At 34.2% G+C, this 18,459-nt stretch overlaps 1 protein-coding gene across 1 annotated transcript; it reads left to right on the top strand.

Annotated features, from left to right (window-relative positions):
• The first annotated feature begins 12,602 nt into the window (after window positions 1-12,602).
• LOC110020697 (transcription factor RAX2-like) lies at window positions 12,603-14,355 on the top strand. The gene is made up of 3 exons (XM_020718892.1): window positions 12,603-12,744; window positions 12,894-13,023; window positions 13,752-14,355. Exons 1-3 carry the CDS (start codon window positions 12,609-12,611, stop codon window positions 14,353-14,355), a joined length of 870 nt encoding a protein of 289 aa, XP_020574551.1. The 5' UTR covers window positions 12,603-12,608.
• The last annotated feature ends 4,104 nt before the right edge of the window (window positions 14,356-18,459 follow it).

The following is an 18,459-nucleotide window of genomic DNA, read 5'->3' as shown; positions in this document are numbered from 1 at the left end:
CAGCTTCTTACGGACAAACCCCACACCAAAAATTGTGCCGACATTATTTTTATGAATCTAAAACTTTCTAATTCAGTTTATAGAAATAATGGTTCTGGCCCCCCGAGAAGGAGGCACGCATCCACAAGAAATTTGAGCACAATGCAAGCAATTGGATTTGTAACCAGGTCAGTGATATACACTGGACACATGAGCGCCCCTTGTGGCTTGGCAAGGATGTGTTTTCCATGCTGCTCAAGGCCTAGGACTCTCTGAAGTATCAGAAGAAGGAGCAAGAAAAGCGGAATCACCAATCTGACTACTGAGGCATGGGAACCTCGAAGCACGCCAGTGGAGCTCTCTCACATACAGAGTACAAGAGGAGGTTGATAAGACTTATTTGTTTGCATTAAATCTTATTTTACATTAAGTGTATGCTAACTATTTTATTATACTGACAAACACTGCAGAAAGGACGGGAGCCAAGTGCCGCATAGTTATACGAGCGCAAGTGTCGTAGGATCAGTCCTGGGTGGACAGTAGATCTCAAGCGACCTAGATAATTCACAAGATTAATAAGTATAAAATCAAATAACTATTGAAATTTATTTAGTCTCACTTTTGTTAATCAAATGTTTTGTAGGAGGCCTTCCATAGGATCAAAAAGAGCCTATCTCAGCAGTCGAGTTGTAGTTCGGGCACATCTTACTATCCTTTTGAGTACGACATCTAGAGGGATGTTGTTGGCAGGAAGAAGGGCAGGGATTACGGGTTGGGGTCCCAGACACCAGTCTATGATGCCTGTCTAGCCTCTAGCACATCTGGTACATCTACTTCCACTGCACAGGAGGAGGAGATGGGTTGTCAGGTTGCTACCCAGATAGACTCCCTGAGATTAGAGATGAGGGTAGAGATCAAAGGGACATTAGAGATGTGTTGTGTTTTTATTGTACAACTATGATTGTAAGTGTGTAGATTACAGTGTTGAAAAATGCTTTTAATTTTTTTTCCTGATGGTACAGGTTTCGAAGACTTACCTAGAGGTTTACGATCCCTTGATTATATGTTGATGGTTTTCCAATGGTTTATTGAAAAAGCGACGTCTAGATAAATTGTTGCACTTTGTCTATGGATAAAACTATCGATAAATTCCCACGGTTAACCGACGACTGTGCGACATTTTACCGACAGAGCCGTGAGACTTTTCGGATTGAAGCACAAAAATTTTCCTATGGACATAAGCATCAGTTATATAACCGACGGTCAAGCTGCACTTAAACATGACATGTTTTACCGACATAACCACAACACTTTTTTGACAGGAGTGTAACACATTTCCTATGGACATATGCGGTGGTTATATAAACTATTAAGCTACAGTTAAATATGACATGTTTTTGGATCTCTAGCGATGTCGGATACTCTCGGTTATTGTAAACCGTCACTAAATCCATCGGTAATCTTATTACCGACAAACATTTTTACAACATCAATTTAATCGTTGTTGAACCGTTAGTAGATATATTACCTAGAATTTTTACGTTATTACCAACAGTATTTGACCGTTTTTAATAATCTAAACTCCTATAGTGTTCTCCTTCTTTCCCTCCTCCTTATTCGCTAAACTTAGAGGTCACTTGCTATGAAGATGTACAAACTGCCACTGTTGCATTACAATGGCCTCTACTCTCTACTAACCCTTACGTATCTTACAGAACTCTTTAGTCAAAACAACGACATGCCAAACAAGTTCATCATTCTCCAATAAAGATGTCCTTTGACCGCCCTATGCAGCTTAGGAGTGCTCATCCTCAAATGAAATACCTCTTGCGCTTAGACTATACACCCTCCACTTCTTCTTCCCTACAACCCGCCTTCTCATCTCATAGTCTAACAGTTGTTGTCGGGCTCTCGTTTTTTCTCCGGTTCTATGTATCTCAAATGTGCTCGTAGTCCTCATATATAAGTAAAATTAAAGATTAATTGACATTTTACATTAATAATGTAATAAAAATATTAAAAAAAAACAAAATTTTTATTTACATTGATGTGCTGAGAGAGGTCAAACACCAATTATTGCATTCCCAGGCACTGATGTGTCCAGCCATGCAACTCCCAACACCATAAGCCATAGTTTATTTTGTAAATACATAGGAATTGAGTTGTATGCATCCTCTTATAAAAATAAACATAAAAATGCCATTAATACTTCAATACCCATTATTCTCAATAATAATCCATTATTACTGAGAGAGGTCAATGTAATAACCCATTATTACATTCTCTTATATAAATAAGTAAATACATAGAAATTGAATTGTATGCATGCAAGACTTTAAAATTTAAATATGCAAGTTAAATTGCTAGACTTATGAATACTTAAAAATTGAGTGGCATTTATGTAAATTTCAATTATTTGTTTCTTTATTTTTATTTCCCAACACCATAAGCCATCATCCCAATGGCTAGGAGTCGTGCTTCTGTAAAAAGGCAATGGCGTACCAGCTCAAAATCTCTGCTTGGGACGGTGTTTTACAGTTAATCTTTTGTCTTCGTCTGTGTTGATGCTCAATAGTAGGAAAACTAACTTTTAAGCATGCATGATAATAAAAAGAAAACAAATTTTATTTATGATAATTTTTTCGCTTAATAATTTTATTTTAATATAGGTATAACATAAGAATTAATAGAAAATACAATTTAATTAAATTTGAATCAAAATCATATATTTAGGGCTCTCAAAAGAGCTCGTTGTTCGCGAACAGTTCGTGTTCGGTTCGTCAATGAGTTCGTGTTCAATTCGTTCGATAAGTAAACGAGACGAACGTGAATAAATTTTTTTCGTTCGGTTAGTTAAACGAATCAAACACGAACAGTGATGCGTTTGTTCGCGTTCGAATCATTATTGTTCGAAATATAAAATAATTAAAAATAATTATATATAAAAATTTATGATATTTTAAAAAATTAAATTTTATAAATCATAATATATAATAAATTAATAATAATAATATATTAATATACTATATTAGTAATATACTAATATAGATATTATATATTTATATAATTAAGTGATATAATTAATATAATATATTATTTATATATATTAATATTTAGGATATCAAACTGGCTAATCGTTCGCGAACAGCTCGTGTTCACGAACAATGCTTCGAACACGAGCTTATTTCAAACAAGCCAAATTTCAAACGAACCGAACATAAACACAATTTTGTTTGTCCATGCACCCCTACATACATTTTATTCATACTATAGTTAGCCACATCTATTAAAGACTTGACTGAATCATGCCTGCAAGTTAGCAGTCATTCTCAAGGGTTAATCCTAAAACTTCTAAATACAACGCACGCCTTCTTTGTTATCCAAAGCTAATATTCTTCTACAACAAAACTAATCATAGATATATTTTTTTCTAAAACCTAATGATAACGAATCAATCATGATATCATATATGCACGTTGTGGTGCTGGAGGTCAACACCTGCACCATTAATCATAACCAATTAATATTTAATAATTGCAATTTAATCCGCTTAACTTTAAATAAAATTAGACGACTGCCTGTAGCTTGACCAGCCATGCATTGCTGACTAGACAAAACATATTTATTAACTCTCCATGCAGCAAGCTCATTAAACATTAGCTTGTTTTACTGTCCAATCTGAACTATGTACGCAAGCTTCCATATTTATTTATTTCTTATTATTATATTGATGTCATTTTTGCAATTATTTAATTAAGATTCCCACTCATGAGAACTGAGATTTCGGCCTGTGTCTGTTCAGTGGTGCCTCTCAAATAGGCAATTGTAAATTCACTTGCAGCTGTGTCCAGATAAAATGGCCGACAAGGTGATGTAGATTTCCTAACAAAACTCGTACGTATTTTTTGAGGAGATTTTAAGTATAATATTAATAATTATTTAAATTGTTGGAAAATATGCAGCTTGAAAAAAAGACTGAAGAAGTTTGAAACTCTTAACAACAAGAAAAAGCATTTCAATGAAGATGAATGTTAAAAAGGACATGTCTATTATTAATTCAAAAGACCGGAAGAGAGAAAAGATTATGCGTGGTTTCTTGATGGGAGAGGGGGTTCACGTGTATGGTGGTGTGATCTCGTCTCATTAGATATCTGGACATTTAGGTGTCTGCACAATCGGACAACTAATCACAGGAGACCACGTAAGAGTAATTTATGCTATGTGAAGTATTCAAATATAATTGTTTGTAAATTAGAAAGATTTATAGTAGTTAGCGTAATTTGGAGATATTTAATTATATTATTTTTCTATATTTTGAAACCTATTTTCAGAAGATCTAAATATGCTATATTTCCTATATTTTAAATATTTCTAGTTTGTATACCATAATCCTTGCTTATTTATATAAAAGCTTATGAAGGATTTGTGAGTATTATGTTGTAACCCTAATTCGACCGATTTTTTATTTTCTGCCTACATGTCGATAGTGGAATAACTTCTTTGATGCATGTAGGCAATTTGTGTCGAACCACATAAGCCATGTTATGTTTAGGTTGTTTTTTTGTTATGTGAATTTGTTTTTAGCATTACTTTTCACAATAGTTTGTATCAAACCTAGATCGGTGATTCTGAAGTTGGACATCTACAATTCCAACAAAGTCGTGGACATAAGAGAAAGATGTTGGAGAAAGTTAGATTAGAAGATCTAGTAGAGCAATGAATAATAACATTGCATCGACTACTTCAAAATCCATCGCAAAGATGAAAAATGTGTTGATTCATCAGGTGGTTATACATCCTGTCAAGATCAAGGTGATGAAATTTGATGGTAAAAGAAAACTTGGAATGGTGTTATGTGAAGTGATAGATGCATAGTGAATTTTCAATGTAGAGGATGTTCTTGATAACGATAAATGTCTTGAAGAGATGACAGAAAGAGATTAGTTGAAGATAAACCAAAATTTTTGTGACTTAATTCAAAATTACTTATCTTAGGAGATCAAATATGTGGTGATGATGGAAAGTTTTGCAGAAAAATTATGGAGAATGTTGAAAAACAAATATCCCATGAAGAGCATCATGAATCGTCTCCATATGAAGTGTCAAATCTATCGGTTTCATATGAGATATGGGGATACTATTGATAAGCAGTTGAATGATTTTATAAAGCTTTTGGCATATTCGTTAAATTTAAATGAGGACATTGAAGATGAAGATAAGACAATACTTTTATTGAATTTGCTCCCGGATAAATATAAAGCTTCATAATGACATTCATACATGGGAAGTAGGTCTTCAATTATGGCGAGATGACTGTGATATTGTTGAACTATGAGTTCAGTCGAAGGGACAAATACTTCATATATATGTATTTGTTCGAGGCACTTACATTCCAACGCAGCAAATCAGAGAAGAAGAATACTTAAGAAAAGATGAGTGATAGTGGGGATACTTCTCAAAAGCGGGACAAGTTTCATGGGCGCAGTATTGAGAAAATTCAGAGTGCTTTCTATTTAAAGACTGTTAATTGAAATAAAGATTGTCTGAATTTGAAGGAGACTGGAAAAGGAGTTTTCTTTGAGGTGAAAGTCAATCTTATTGTGGAGATGAGTGACGAGAAGGATTCAGATGTATCGTTATGTTTAACTTCTCACAGTTTATATATGTGTGTGTGTGTGTGTGTGCGTGTGTGTGTGTGTGTGTGTGTGTGTGAGATTCATGTTGAATTAATTTGGACACAAGTGCTACCTATCACAATTATCTTCATTGAGGGTGGATCTGTACTTATAAGATGTTGGATAATTATACAGCGACTATGTGCAACAATAATGATTCTTGTATTATTGGTGTAGGAAACATCTTTATCATGATGCATAATAGTACTGTGAGGGAGTTGAGTGATATTAGACATGTTCTTGATATGAAAAATAATTTGTTGTTAGTTGGGGCCGTAGAAGCCAGAGGCTAGAAAACTTATTGTAGCAGGAGTTCTGAGGATATGTCGTGGAGCGCTAATTTTATAAAGGGAGTTCTCCATCTTAATATTTACTATCCTCAAAATAGTATAGTGACTGGAACTGCACTTGTTGCTAATGCACCACATTGTGGCATATGCGACTAGTGCATGATGGAGTGGCTTCACTTCAGGATTTAATGAAGTAAAGATTTATGCAAAGAGTAACAACATGCAAGCTTGTTTTCTGTGAACATTGTGTGTTTGGCAAGAAGATACATGTATTTTTTTGGTAATGTTATTCATTGTACATAGGGTATTTTAGAGTATGTTCACACAGACGTTTCGAGCCCGACAAGGACAACATCATTTGCCGGGCAGAGATATTTTGTCTCTTTGACCAGTGGTTATGATAGATATGTTTGAGTGTACAGAATGAAACGAAAGAGCAAGGTGTTGGAGATTTTTATAACTTGAAAGAAGTCAATTAATACTCAAAATGGTAAAAAAATCCAGTATATCATATCAAACATTGAGGGTTAGTACACATCATATGCATTCTTACAAGAGTTTCAGAGCTAGGATAGAGCACAAGTTCACTATTTGAGAGACACCACATAGAATGGGGTGACACTACAAGAATTAAGCAAATTTGCATGGACCAAATCAAATGCAAATCGAAGGAAAATCTGATGATATTTGAGGTATATCATCGGATTTGCATCTGATTTACATGGTAAATCGGGGGTTAATTCCACCAATTTTGAGTCAAAATATTTTGACTTAAATGATTTGTGTTGGTTTTTACATCATCATAATGTCGTGTTTGTTTAGCCTACACATGTGTCAAACTTTATGTCTGAAAATATCATATGATAAAAATATTTGTAGGATTATCGTTGAATTTGTGGTGAATAATATCGAAGAACAATGAAATATTAGTATCAATTTATCGTTGGATCATTTGACGCAAAACAAACACAAATCAGACGCAAACCTACTAAACATAAAAAATAGTATGAAAGAGCAATTACATTTCATAACCTGCACTCAATAAAATATTTACATGACAAAAAAATTTTATTCAACCATCTCACAAATCAAAGCTTAAAAACATATCATGAATGAAAAAGAAGATATTGTCACAAATTGTCCCAAATAAGAATAGTAAAATCAACCAAAAATTACACATCAAATGTTCAAAATAATGCTTACAAATAAGAGAAAACAATAAAAGAAAAAACTACTCATCGTTTCCCTCCTCCTCCTCCTCAATGGATGCCATAGATCACTTGACCCATTGATTTGCTAAAGTCTCTCCCATTTGCGCTATAGAGTGCTCAACCTTATGTTGGCCTTCTAGTAGCTGCTCATGCAACTGGTGGATCTCTTCCTTCATTGAAGCCACCTGCCTGACAAGAGCCTTCTGGTCTGGTTATGAGCCTCCTGGTATGGCTATGAGGAGCTTGGGGAACTTAATACATGATCACAAGGGAGCTCAGCCATGAAAGCTATGCCCTTCGCTCTAAGGCCATAATTCTTCTTCCTCACATCTTGGGTTCAAAGTTCATACTCATACTACACAATGGTGGACTAACTGCCACTGCTACTAGTGAAAGTTTGAGCCGAGTGGCCAAGTGCCTCCCGGAGCTGCTTAAACTCCTCATAAAGAATTAAAACTAGTATTTAATTGACACTTTCAATAGTAAAATTCAAAATAAACTTTTTTTTTTTTTTACTTACACCATCTCGCTAGGAATGTTCTAAGGCCCAATGCTTAGTCCCCGGGAGCCGATGAGTTAAGACATGCAACTCCGCAATGGAGCTAACACGACTCAACTCCTTGGCTTGTATAGCGTATAAAATTGGTTATCTTCATAAAATTACTTCAAATATTGAAATTTTAAACATTTAAAAGAATATTACTAGCCTTCTATAGTGCTATGTATGAGGGACAGATCCAATAATATGGAGAGCAACTCCTCTAACCCCCTCCATCGATCGATTCACCTGGTTTGTCTGCCTCTTTCTCTCATAATCAAGAGAGGCCCTGACTGCGGTCAAGTGGCCCTAGAGCCCCTCACAGATCTAGGCAGGCTGCTCGCCCCTCTGGTGGGTTGTCGTGAACATGTCTCCAAGGCGATGCTTGCATCGAATCTCAAAGATTCGGCGAATTTAATTGTGGTGCTCTGGGAGTCAAGTAAAGGACCTCTGCAACGTAAGAAATAATCCAAGTGTTAGTATAAAAATAAATTTAAATTTACAAATCTAATTCAAATTACATGATCATACCTCAAACTCCTTGAATTACAAGTCCATAGTGGTTGTAAGGATATGCTTCCATGAGAGATAGGGTTGATCGTACCTGCCCCTGATAATCTCAGTGATGCATGTGACAGACACCTGTGGGGAATGAATCTGCTTAAGAACAAATTAGTTACAAAAAATGCATAACATGAAGAAGAAACATAATATAATGTTAAGAATAACTTGTGAATCCCACTCTAGTAATAAATGCACCCTCAGGGGATGAGGGGAGGGCCAAGAGTCGACAGGTCAGGCTCAAGAGGTGTCGGAGCGTGTGAGACTGGAAGTGGTGAGGCAGTAGGTGTGCCAATAGTAATAACAATAGCAGTGGGTGGGGGAATAGGTGCGGAAGCAGTAAACATCCTTAGAGGCGAGGAAGCAGCGGGTGTAGGAGCAAGTGCCACAAGAGGGGTGGCAGTAGCGGGTGCAGAAGCAAGTGTCACAGAAAAGGTGACAGTATAGGGTGTAGGGGTGGGTGTCACAAAAGGGGTGGTAGCTGACGGTCCCAACAACTACTAACACTTTAATGAAAATTTAATTTAACTCACAATCTCCACCTAAGTGACAGGGTACCTACACAAGTGCATGTATCATTTTTGTAATATAAGGCTCTACTTGAGTCTGAAATGTCGATCCCACAGAGAAGATAAAATAAGTTCTTTGAAGCTTTCACACTAATAACAACCTAAGAGTCAATTCAAGCCTACTACTTTCAGGTCCTAGTTGTTAAAGGTAGTTTTTCTAATAACTAATCCTAAGTTACATTTCTACTCCTAAATTATACTTGCCTAGATCAATTAAACATGTGAAATTTAAGATTGATAAAGATATGTTTCACTTGTGATATCCTAAGTAGATTGTAAGTGTTAATTCTAAGAATTTTTATATGGTAGCGAAAACAAGGGCATTCCTCTTTACCCTCTGTCAAGTGTGTAAAGAAATTTAGTTAACCTAGTATTAATTCCTTAAACACTGTATTACATTGGTTACAATTCTATCCTATCACTCTATAGTCCCTAATTTATGCCTCAATTTGACTAACCTAGCTTTAGTTCATTAATCCCAAGATCAAATTGGTTAGGATTCTAGCCTGCCACCCTAGAGTCCCTAATTTATACCCATCAAAACCTATTTCCCTAAGTTTCATTGCCCCAATGACTCATCTTTCATAGTCATTCGCATGATGAGAATATTTTATGTTGTTTCTACATCGTTCTGTCAAGACTTAATGGGTCACGACAAATTTTAACAAGTTATATGACTAGTATAACAAGTAAATTAAGTATAGAGATATACTCATCTAAAGATCAATTCAAAGCATTCACAACCATACTAATCTAACCTATCCATCACAAGAGGAAAGTATAAAAAATCTACTCACTACATATGTTAAACACCAAAGAAAACTTCTTTCGATCCAAGCAAATTAATCAAATATGTGTTTACAACAATAATCAAATAAGATTACACACTAACTTAGCTTTTGCCAAGAAAACTCCACCGGATGATGTTTTCCATAGTGCTACCTAATGTGTTGTCATAAACCCCTTAAAGATTCTCTTAAATTTCCCACTTTAATCTCTTTGGAACAAGGATTCCTACTCCTACATACTCTCATGGAAGGTTTTTAGGAATTCGATTGCTTCTCTCCAGAACCACTCTCAAACCTCTTTTAACCAACCTAACTCCTCTCTCTTCTAAATCAGAAGCTGCCAAATTATTTTAAAATCTTCTTCAATCTCCCCGTCTGAACCTTCAACAATGAAAAAAAACTGGAAAAAAGTAACCATCCGAACTGCAAAACCTAGGTGCCCAATCTGTAGCACCTGAGTGTCGTGCCCTCTGCCTACATCAAAAAGCTTGGGTGCCTAGACGCCAAGAACCTGGCACCAAGATGTTCTTGCAACACCTTGGCACCCAAAAGTGGGCACCTATGCGCTAGACCATAATCAACACTTTGTACCATTCTGTTTCGCTTTTATTCAGTCCAAATTCGTTCCAATGCTCATACATGTTATGCCTGCATCATAAACTAAAAAATAACTTCCATTAAAGTACAATTTCATTCAAAAACATGTGTAAATTAAAGAATAAATTAAGTATATTTAGAGACATATCAAATTCTCTCAAACTTAAATGTTATTTATCCCCAAGTAACACTACAACTTTTTAAAACCAAATATGTTAATTTGAGGTAGTGGGGTTCTTTAGGTTTTCTTATAATTTTGCTTCAGGAACGTTGTAGTACAACCTAGAAGAAGTTCTAGTGAATTAGACTTAAACTAGGGTATAAGAATATTTAGTATTAAACTCGGGAATCTTAATTTTTTATCTAGTTCAAAAATAATTGTAATTTGTTAAACTTAGGATCTCCATAAAGTATAAAGTTAGAATTTAAGAATTCTATTTGTCAAAATTTTACTAATACTTTTTAAAATAAAATCAATTTTAGGATTCTTTCTAAGCCTTTTTTCCTTTTATGAGGATTCAAGCTAAACTCAAGCTTCTCCTCAAGCTTCTCCTCACCTCCCTTTTTCTTCATTCATAATATTTTAATCCTTACTTTTATGTGAGGATTACTTTATCTTGACAGGCCTTAAATAGTTTTGAATTTTATTATGCTCTTTCTAAAGTTAAAATCTTATCACTATCCTTTACTTGAAAAAAATAGTATTAGTTAGAAAATAAATTTTAATAGAGCATCAATCCTTTTAAAAGTGTAAATCAAAGAATCCTTAATTTTTCAAAAATAGAATTTGTTTTTATACTATAAACTATAAAATCATTTTCCATAGTCATCTACTAAATACCTTAATTCTAGCATAATCTTTTCACCAAATATTTCAACTAAGTCTTCAAACCACATAACGGGATTAGGGCAGTTGCCGTGTCCGGTACCTTAATTTTGAATTCATATTCATTGCTTGCCTTTTCTTTTTCATAGCTTGTGGTTTGTTTGGGCTCTTACAGAAATGTAACCCATGCTCATTAAAGATCCTAGAATATAATTAATATGTTTGAAGTCAAGGACGTACAATGGAGGCGATCGCTTAAATCCTCACTTCATGAATGTGCCACATGAAGCTATAATTGGAGCCGCGCAGATATGTATTTCTTCCCAAGTTAAATCCATTAAATTTAATAAGTCTTGATTTAGGTGGTTAAATAGGATCTATTAAATCCAATAAATCCAGTTGTAGCAAATTTATAATCCCTTGCGATAAACATAGAAATAAATCCGACTCATATTCAGATTTATGAAATCCAGATTTACGTTGCCAAAAAGACGAAACAAGGGAGAATAATAACACAACGGAGAAAGATTGAAACTAACAGGGCATTAGATTCAGTCTTACTTTCATGAGTGTTTGGTTGGATTTAAGTTATATCTAAGGCTAGTTCCGATAAATAGCACGCCACCAACACCGCTTAAACGGTGAGCAAAGTTGGATCTAGCAGAATGAGAATTAATATCAACTTGTCTCTTTTAACTGTTTGATTGGATTCACATTAAATCCCATCTATTAAAAGTATGCTTCCAAAGATGAAAAACTGAGTTATAGTTTTGTTTTTACTATCTAGTCACCTATGGAATCTTTCTCTCTAAAAAAAGAAAGAGTAAGAGTGTGTGCATCAAACCATCTCTACACCTATGGCTTATGAAGGCTGTGTTTTTGTGCACTTCCACCTATTTTTGTAGATGTGTGACTGAGCAAATTTCTTTAGTTACAAAAAAATTGATTAAGCATCTACATAGGATAGATATCAAACCAAGTTCTAATCAATTATCGCGTGAATTAAGAAAAAATATGACATGCAATTGTTCGCGTAATATTTTCTTCTTAATTTAGATTTTATGCATAACAAAATCATCATGAGCCATAGGCCTTACTTCCATTTCTACGTGTCCTGCGAAGTGGGAAAATTTATTAGGTGGAGGGAGAGGATTAAAAAGGGTAGAAAACAAACTGAGGAAGGCAAAAGGCGGACATAAATCATAGATGTAGGGTCTTCAAAAGTATAGTGAAGACTTTAATCATGGATGATGTAAGTCTATATGGTGGCTTAAAAATAATCAAAATTGATGAATATAGAAATAAAACGAGAGTGCCAACCAGAAGCCTACAATTGATTGATACCAGACAGACTATGCTTTGACTTCTGCCCCTTCACCTTGCTTTTTCAAATTTACGCATCTCTGATCTCTGTCTTTGCACAGGAAAGCTTTTTTCTTGAAGGCACTAAGTAAGCTTGCAAGGGTTGAAGTCAGAAGCTCTTCCTTTCCTTAGTTTTTTCATGCATTCTCATTTATGATCTACCCTTTTATAAGAAAGGCTAAGCAGGCTAAGGGAGAAGAAAGCTGTCCAATATGGGTAGGGCTCCATGTTGTGACAAGGCAAACGTGAAGAAAGGACCTTGGTCTCCTGAGGAAGATAATAAGCTTAAGGATTACATAGAAAAGTATGGGATTGGTGGCAATTGGATTTCCCTCCCACAGAAGGCCGGTTAGTGATCATGATTCATCTCTCCTTCTCTCTCTCTCTCTTCCTCTCTCCCTCTTCCTCACCTTTTCTCTTGAAAAAGGAAGTTTTTTTAGTTGAAATAATTTATATGGAAATTGATTTGTTGAGAGTTGATACTGGGTTGCTTCCAGGGCTAAAGAGATGTGGGAAGAGTTGCAGGTTGAGATGGCTAAATTATCTGAGACCGAACATAAAGCATGGTAACTTCTCTGATGATGAAGATAGGATCATATGCAGCCTCTTTGCTTCTATTGGAAGCAGGTTAGTTAACTCTCATTTGTCTTGTTTTTTCTCAATTATTAGTTCTACTTTTAGGTGTTTTCTCTTTTTCACTCCATTTACTTCAGAAATCTACAAAAAAAACATAAAAGAACAAGAAATAACATGAAAAAACCATCATTCCTTTCTTGTTTTAGCAAAGAGCACTCATGGATAAAAAAGCTTCTTCCATACTAGACCACCTTCCATTCATTTTCCCTCCCATGCATGCGAGATCTATAAGCTTAGCTCAGGATATAAAGGACTTCGTTTCTTATTTCTTAAACTTTAAGGCATTTTTATCAAGATATTAAGCATTCATTTTATGAGATGTTTGAGTCGGATGATTTGCTAAATTAGCTATCATAATTATTTAAGTGGAAGTTAATCATATGATTAACCAATTAAAATTTATTATTTTTTACAAAGTACATTCTAATCAGATCTTGCTAAGAACAGTCTTAATTTTTTTCTCCACTGTACTTCACAATACAATGATAATTTATTGTTGTTAACATAGTTATTTTGTCCAAGAACAAGTATCATTATTTTGCAATGAGATAATCTCTAAGCTAAATATTACATAAATTAATCTGGCATTATTATGAAATATGTTTAAAATGTATTGACTTTAAATTTCTCTTACACTTTAAAATTAAGTGCCATGTAATCCTAGCTAAAATATCTTCTTCTTCTTTTTTTGGCTAAAATAGATTTCTCTCTAAGTGCAGATGGTCCATAATAGCTTCACATCTACCTGGAAGGACAGATAATGACATTAAAAATTACTGGAACACAAAACTCAAGAAGAAGCTGTTTGGAATCTCCCCAACTCAAAGGAAATCAAGCCATCAGTTAAAGCAGCAGAATCAACAATTACAACCAACTCTTGATCATAATATCCTCCATTCTTCTTCTACTACTTCATTACTCTCCCATCACCAATATTTTCCATCTAAGTTTTATAACACCAGTTCTTCGTCCCCCTTAGCTGAAATGTGGCTATCACACCATCATCAGACCGAGTTAAATAGCAGCAAGCTTCTCATTTTCGGGGGAGACCAACTGAACGGCAGCTTTTCTGAAATATGCTTTGGAAGACCAACAATGGAGTTTGAGACAGAGAACTATTTTCTCTTTAACAAAATAGGAGATCAGAAGCTTCTCCTTGGTGGAAATTTAGGAGAAGCAGAGGCTCCATTAATTAATTATGGTTATGAAGAGATTAAACAGGTCATTAGTCCCAAAAATCTCAACTTTGATGACCCAAAAAGAGCAAGTGAGGCCATTGGGAACAGCTTTAAGACCCAAGAAAGTGTCATGTACTACTGCTGATCTAAACCTAGCTATAAGAGATCTTGATAAAGAGGGGAAAATGAGTCAAATAAAGGTACTTCCTATAGTATTTGATTTATATATTATTATGTATTTTTCTATATTTTATGTACAATAATTATTTTGTATCTAATAATACATAAAAAAACACAAGTATATGAATGATTGTATATGTGCTCTACTCGCGCACGTAATTTTGAGAAATAGGAGGCTTAATTAAGGAGTTAAAAAGGGATTTTTCTTCATAGATGGATTGGATAAGTCTTTAAGGAAGAGAGCGCATGGAGATCAGTGTGGGGTTCATTAATGTTAGTGCCTATCAACCTTTCTACTTTTGACATGATTGATGTTCCTTTTTATTGGTACAGTTATCTAGACTGTAAAAGTTTGTAAATAATTATTTCTGTTCTGAGGAAAGTGGTCTTTACCTTTCAGAGGACACAAGTCCCAAGTGTGCACGCAGTATCATAAAAATAAGAAAAATAAATTTTAAAAAATCCTTAATCGTATACTAGATATCTCTAGAGAGAGGAGAGAGAGGAGAGAGAGAGAGGAGAGAGGAGAGAGGGAGATTAATATACATAAAGAGAGATACATATACGGTTGTTATCTATATATCTGTGTGTTGTGACATGTTGGTTGGTTGGGTTCACTGTAAGTCCCCTCAAGTCACGGGTTCAATTTCCAATGACGCTGGGTTCTCGAATATTTAGGCACATGACGCAGACTCTCATCATAGTGTCTAGCACATGAGAAATCGATATTTGGGCATCTGTCAAATATCGATTTGATGGAATTTCTTACTCCATATATATTATTTTAATTAATATTGTAAGTAATTTCTTACTATACATATTTGATGGAATCCTGACGTCAAACTCTATGATTGAGCTGTTACTTTCGAAGTGAGATTCTTGTTTGGCAGTACGTATTTTCTTATAGATTTATGCTTGGGAACTAAGCCGGATGTCAGATTGCATTGTATTAATTTCTTAGGATAGCATTTATCCCTAGATGAGAGGAGAAAATTTGTCGGTTTTCCTAGTTAATTTGGCTATGCGAACAAGGACAAGCTAGCTAGCGACTGAGTCATAAGGGGCACCTATGATATTCGAAAATCTTAACCATGACTGCATTTATAAGTTTTTATTTTTCCACTATAAATGTTGTTTATATTCCATTATTTTCAATTATAGATGTGCTTTTTTCATTAGAAAAAAAAATCACACGTAATTTAAAAGTAATGTGTCAGCAATTATAACATTTTAATAGCTAAAAAGATTAAGATAAATGGTTAGTTAGAAGGAGAAAAAATGGCTCCTAAAGTGAAGCATCTCTAAACTCCATGATTAATGAATGAAGGTTCTAAAATGTATTAAGAGGAGAGTTACTTCCGATGAGCACAAAATTGTAAATAACATAGTTATTGAAAGTAATGAAAATTTCCCAAGTTAATCTCACCCTTATAGTTAGAAAGTAGTTGTAATTAATTGACCTTTTAGTTGTAATGTAATGCATATCCAAAATTAAAAGGTTAATTAATTGTAATGTTCTTCTTAAATTTGTATAAAGTCAAGATATTAGAAGGATTGTGCTCATTCAAAAGTGGGTGGGGTGTTGATTATCGCAATAGGCTAAGGCCTTCAATTTCATCTTTTATCAGTAATCTTGATAATTATGATCATTTAAAACATATTTCTCAAATATATAAACAATATCTAACTTAACAAGAACTCTAGTTACAAATGAGTGAGTAATCATAATAATAGTAATATCAACAATTAATCAAGAGCTTGTAGAAAATGGAACCAAAGATACATAAAGTGCGATGATTAATATACTGAACTTGCAATATGGAAGAAGTCACCATCAATGACAATATATCTAGTTCAGGAGAAGACTCAAATTATGGGCTCCATTTTGATGTCTTCGCTTGAAACCCATCAACAAAAATATTATCAATGATAGAAGAGTCTAATGTAACTTTCTTTCAAAAATGTTTTAAAAACAATTGATGTTAATATTTAAGGGCCAATAGAATAAAAATCAAACAATCCATAATCTAAAAAATAGTTTGAACGAAATCCAACTTAGGCCTACCATTGGAGATCTTACTTATAAGATAAAATTAAATGGTGTCAACATGTGGGCTTCTCATTCAGTAAAACAAATGATCTGTTTGGGGCAGCTTGTGCATTTCCGGATAAGCAGCTTATCCTGAAGCGTGACCCGCGGTTCGACCGCAGGGGTCGACCCGAGGCCTGCGTTTAGTGTAAAAAAGTCAAACGTGGCAGACAACGTTTTTAAAAACGTGCAAACCAAAAGGTTAAGCGACGTTTTCAAAAACGCCGCCGCGCTTATAAGCTGCCCCAAATGAGCCGTAAGAGAAAAATTTTTCAAGCGGTTCAAAAAGTATTTTAAATAAAATATTAGAGTTTAAGAATTCATGTAAGCAAATGCTTATGCAAATGATTTAAGGATGCATTGGAACTAGGGGTGTCAATTTGGATTTATGAATCTGTGGTTTGGGTTTGAATTGAAATTGAATTGATAAAAAATCATTTCAACGGAACCTGGCCCAAATATAAATTGGGTCAGAAATTCTAACCCAATTTTGATGCATTTCTTCAAACCAACTGACTAGAACAAACTCTTAGTTTCAAGACAATTTCAAATTGGTATGTCAATTTTATGTTAATTGGATTCACAAATCAATTCAAATTCGACCCAAACAATAAATATGTTGGGATTTTTTACATGAAAACAATTCATAAATTAATTTGTTCAACCTCAACCGAGATTTTTTTTATTCAGATTTGAGTCAAGTTGACATGTTGAGCCAATTTTTGGCACCTCTAATTGAAACCCAATTCAGCATAATGATGTCAATTCCACTCATGCAATAAAAGTAAAAAATCAAGTTGGAGGAGCAGCCTCTATTGATATTTTAGAAGAAATGGATGCATATTAGCTTCAGGATTAAGAAAAGTATTACTCCAAAAAATAATTTTATAAAAGAGTGAAAGTACTTTGTATTAATACTATTTAAAAATAAAAGAGCAAAAGTTACTTTTAATAAAATTATTTAAATTTTAATTCCACTATTTTAGATTATAATTATTTCTTATGTGAAGAACTTTATTTATGCTTAAAGATTGTTAGTTAGCTTTTTTTAAAGAAAAATTGATTGTAATTGCTAGTTACATTATATGTACTTACACTAATTCCTTCAAAAAGTGTAACTCTGAATATTAAGAAAAAAGCAAGATTGGAAATAACAAGTTCTCAAATTTCTTCCTATATAAGACTGCACCCTTTTCTCAAAAATAATTTTAAAAAATTAAATGATGAGCATTACAGAAATTTTAAAAATGCTTCAATATAACAAAAAGTGAAAGACAGATTAACCCTAGTTTTGTTCAATCCAGCACTTTCCACTCCTCCAAAGTCATCGTTTTAGTCTTCTTGGTTATTCCTTGTAGCGGTAAATATGGTGAATGAGAATCAGAGCTCCAATTCCTCTTGGAAGAATCTCCACAATTTCTTTCGATAAAGCACATTTTCGGCGCATTTTTCAAAACGCGAAGTTTGATTAGTTCATTGAAAATATTCTCCACTTTGTACCTTTGTTGATCATTGCTTTTGCTCAATTTTAAAGTTTTCAAAACTCCACTCTAATGCCACTTGTTGGGATGGAAATCACTAGAATTTTAACTGATTAGCAATCAAATCCAAAACGAGGAATAAGGATCACACCAATTTGAGAAATTCAGAAAAAAATATCGAATATAAATGTGCACCAAATTAATCATGGAAAACACACCAATATTTAACGTGGAAAATACCGTGAATGGGAAGACATCACGGAGCCACACCACACAAAAAATTTAATATGAAATGAGAAATGTACGAAGATTTTCACCTCTCAGATCTTCTCTCTATAACATTGAAACTAACAAGAATTTTGCTCATAATCCTCTCTTGATTTCATAAGAAAAAGCACATGTCGAAAATTCACATCTCGAATACACCGCAACTTCTATGCTCTATCAAAGTATCACCGTGTGCACGCATTGTCATTGTGGATCGAATGATTTAACTCTC

The sequence above is a fragment of the Phalaenopsis equestris genome, unplaced genomic scaffold (genome assembly GCF_001263595.1).
Source record: "Phalaenopsis equestris unplaced genomic scaffold, ASM126359v1 Scaffold000107, whole genome shotgun sequence".
NCBI lineage: Eukaryota > Viridiplantae > Streptophyta > Magnoliopsida > Asparagales > Orchidaceae > Phalaenopsis > Phalaenopsis equestris.
Note: the sequence above shows the minus strand (reverse complement) of the source record. Positions and strands in the feature narration are given on the sequence as shown.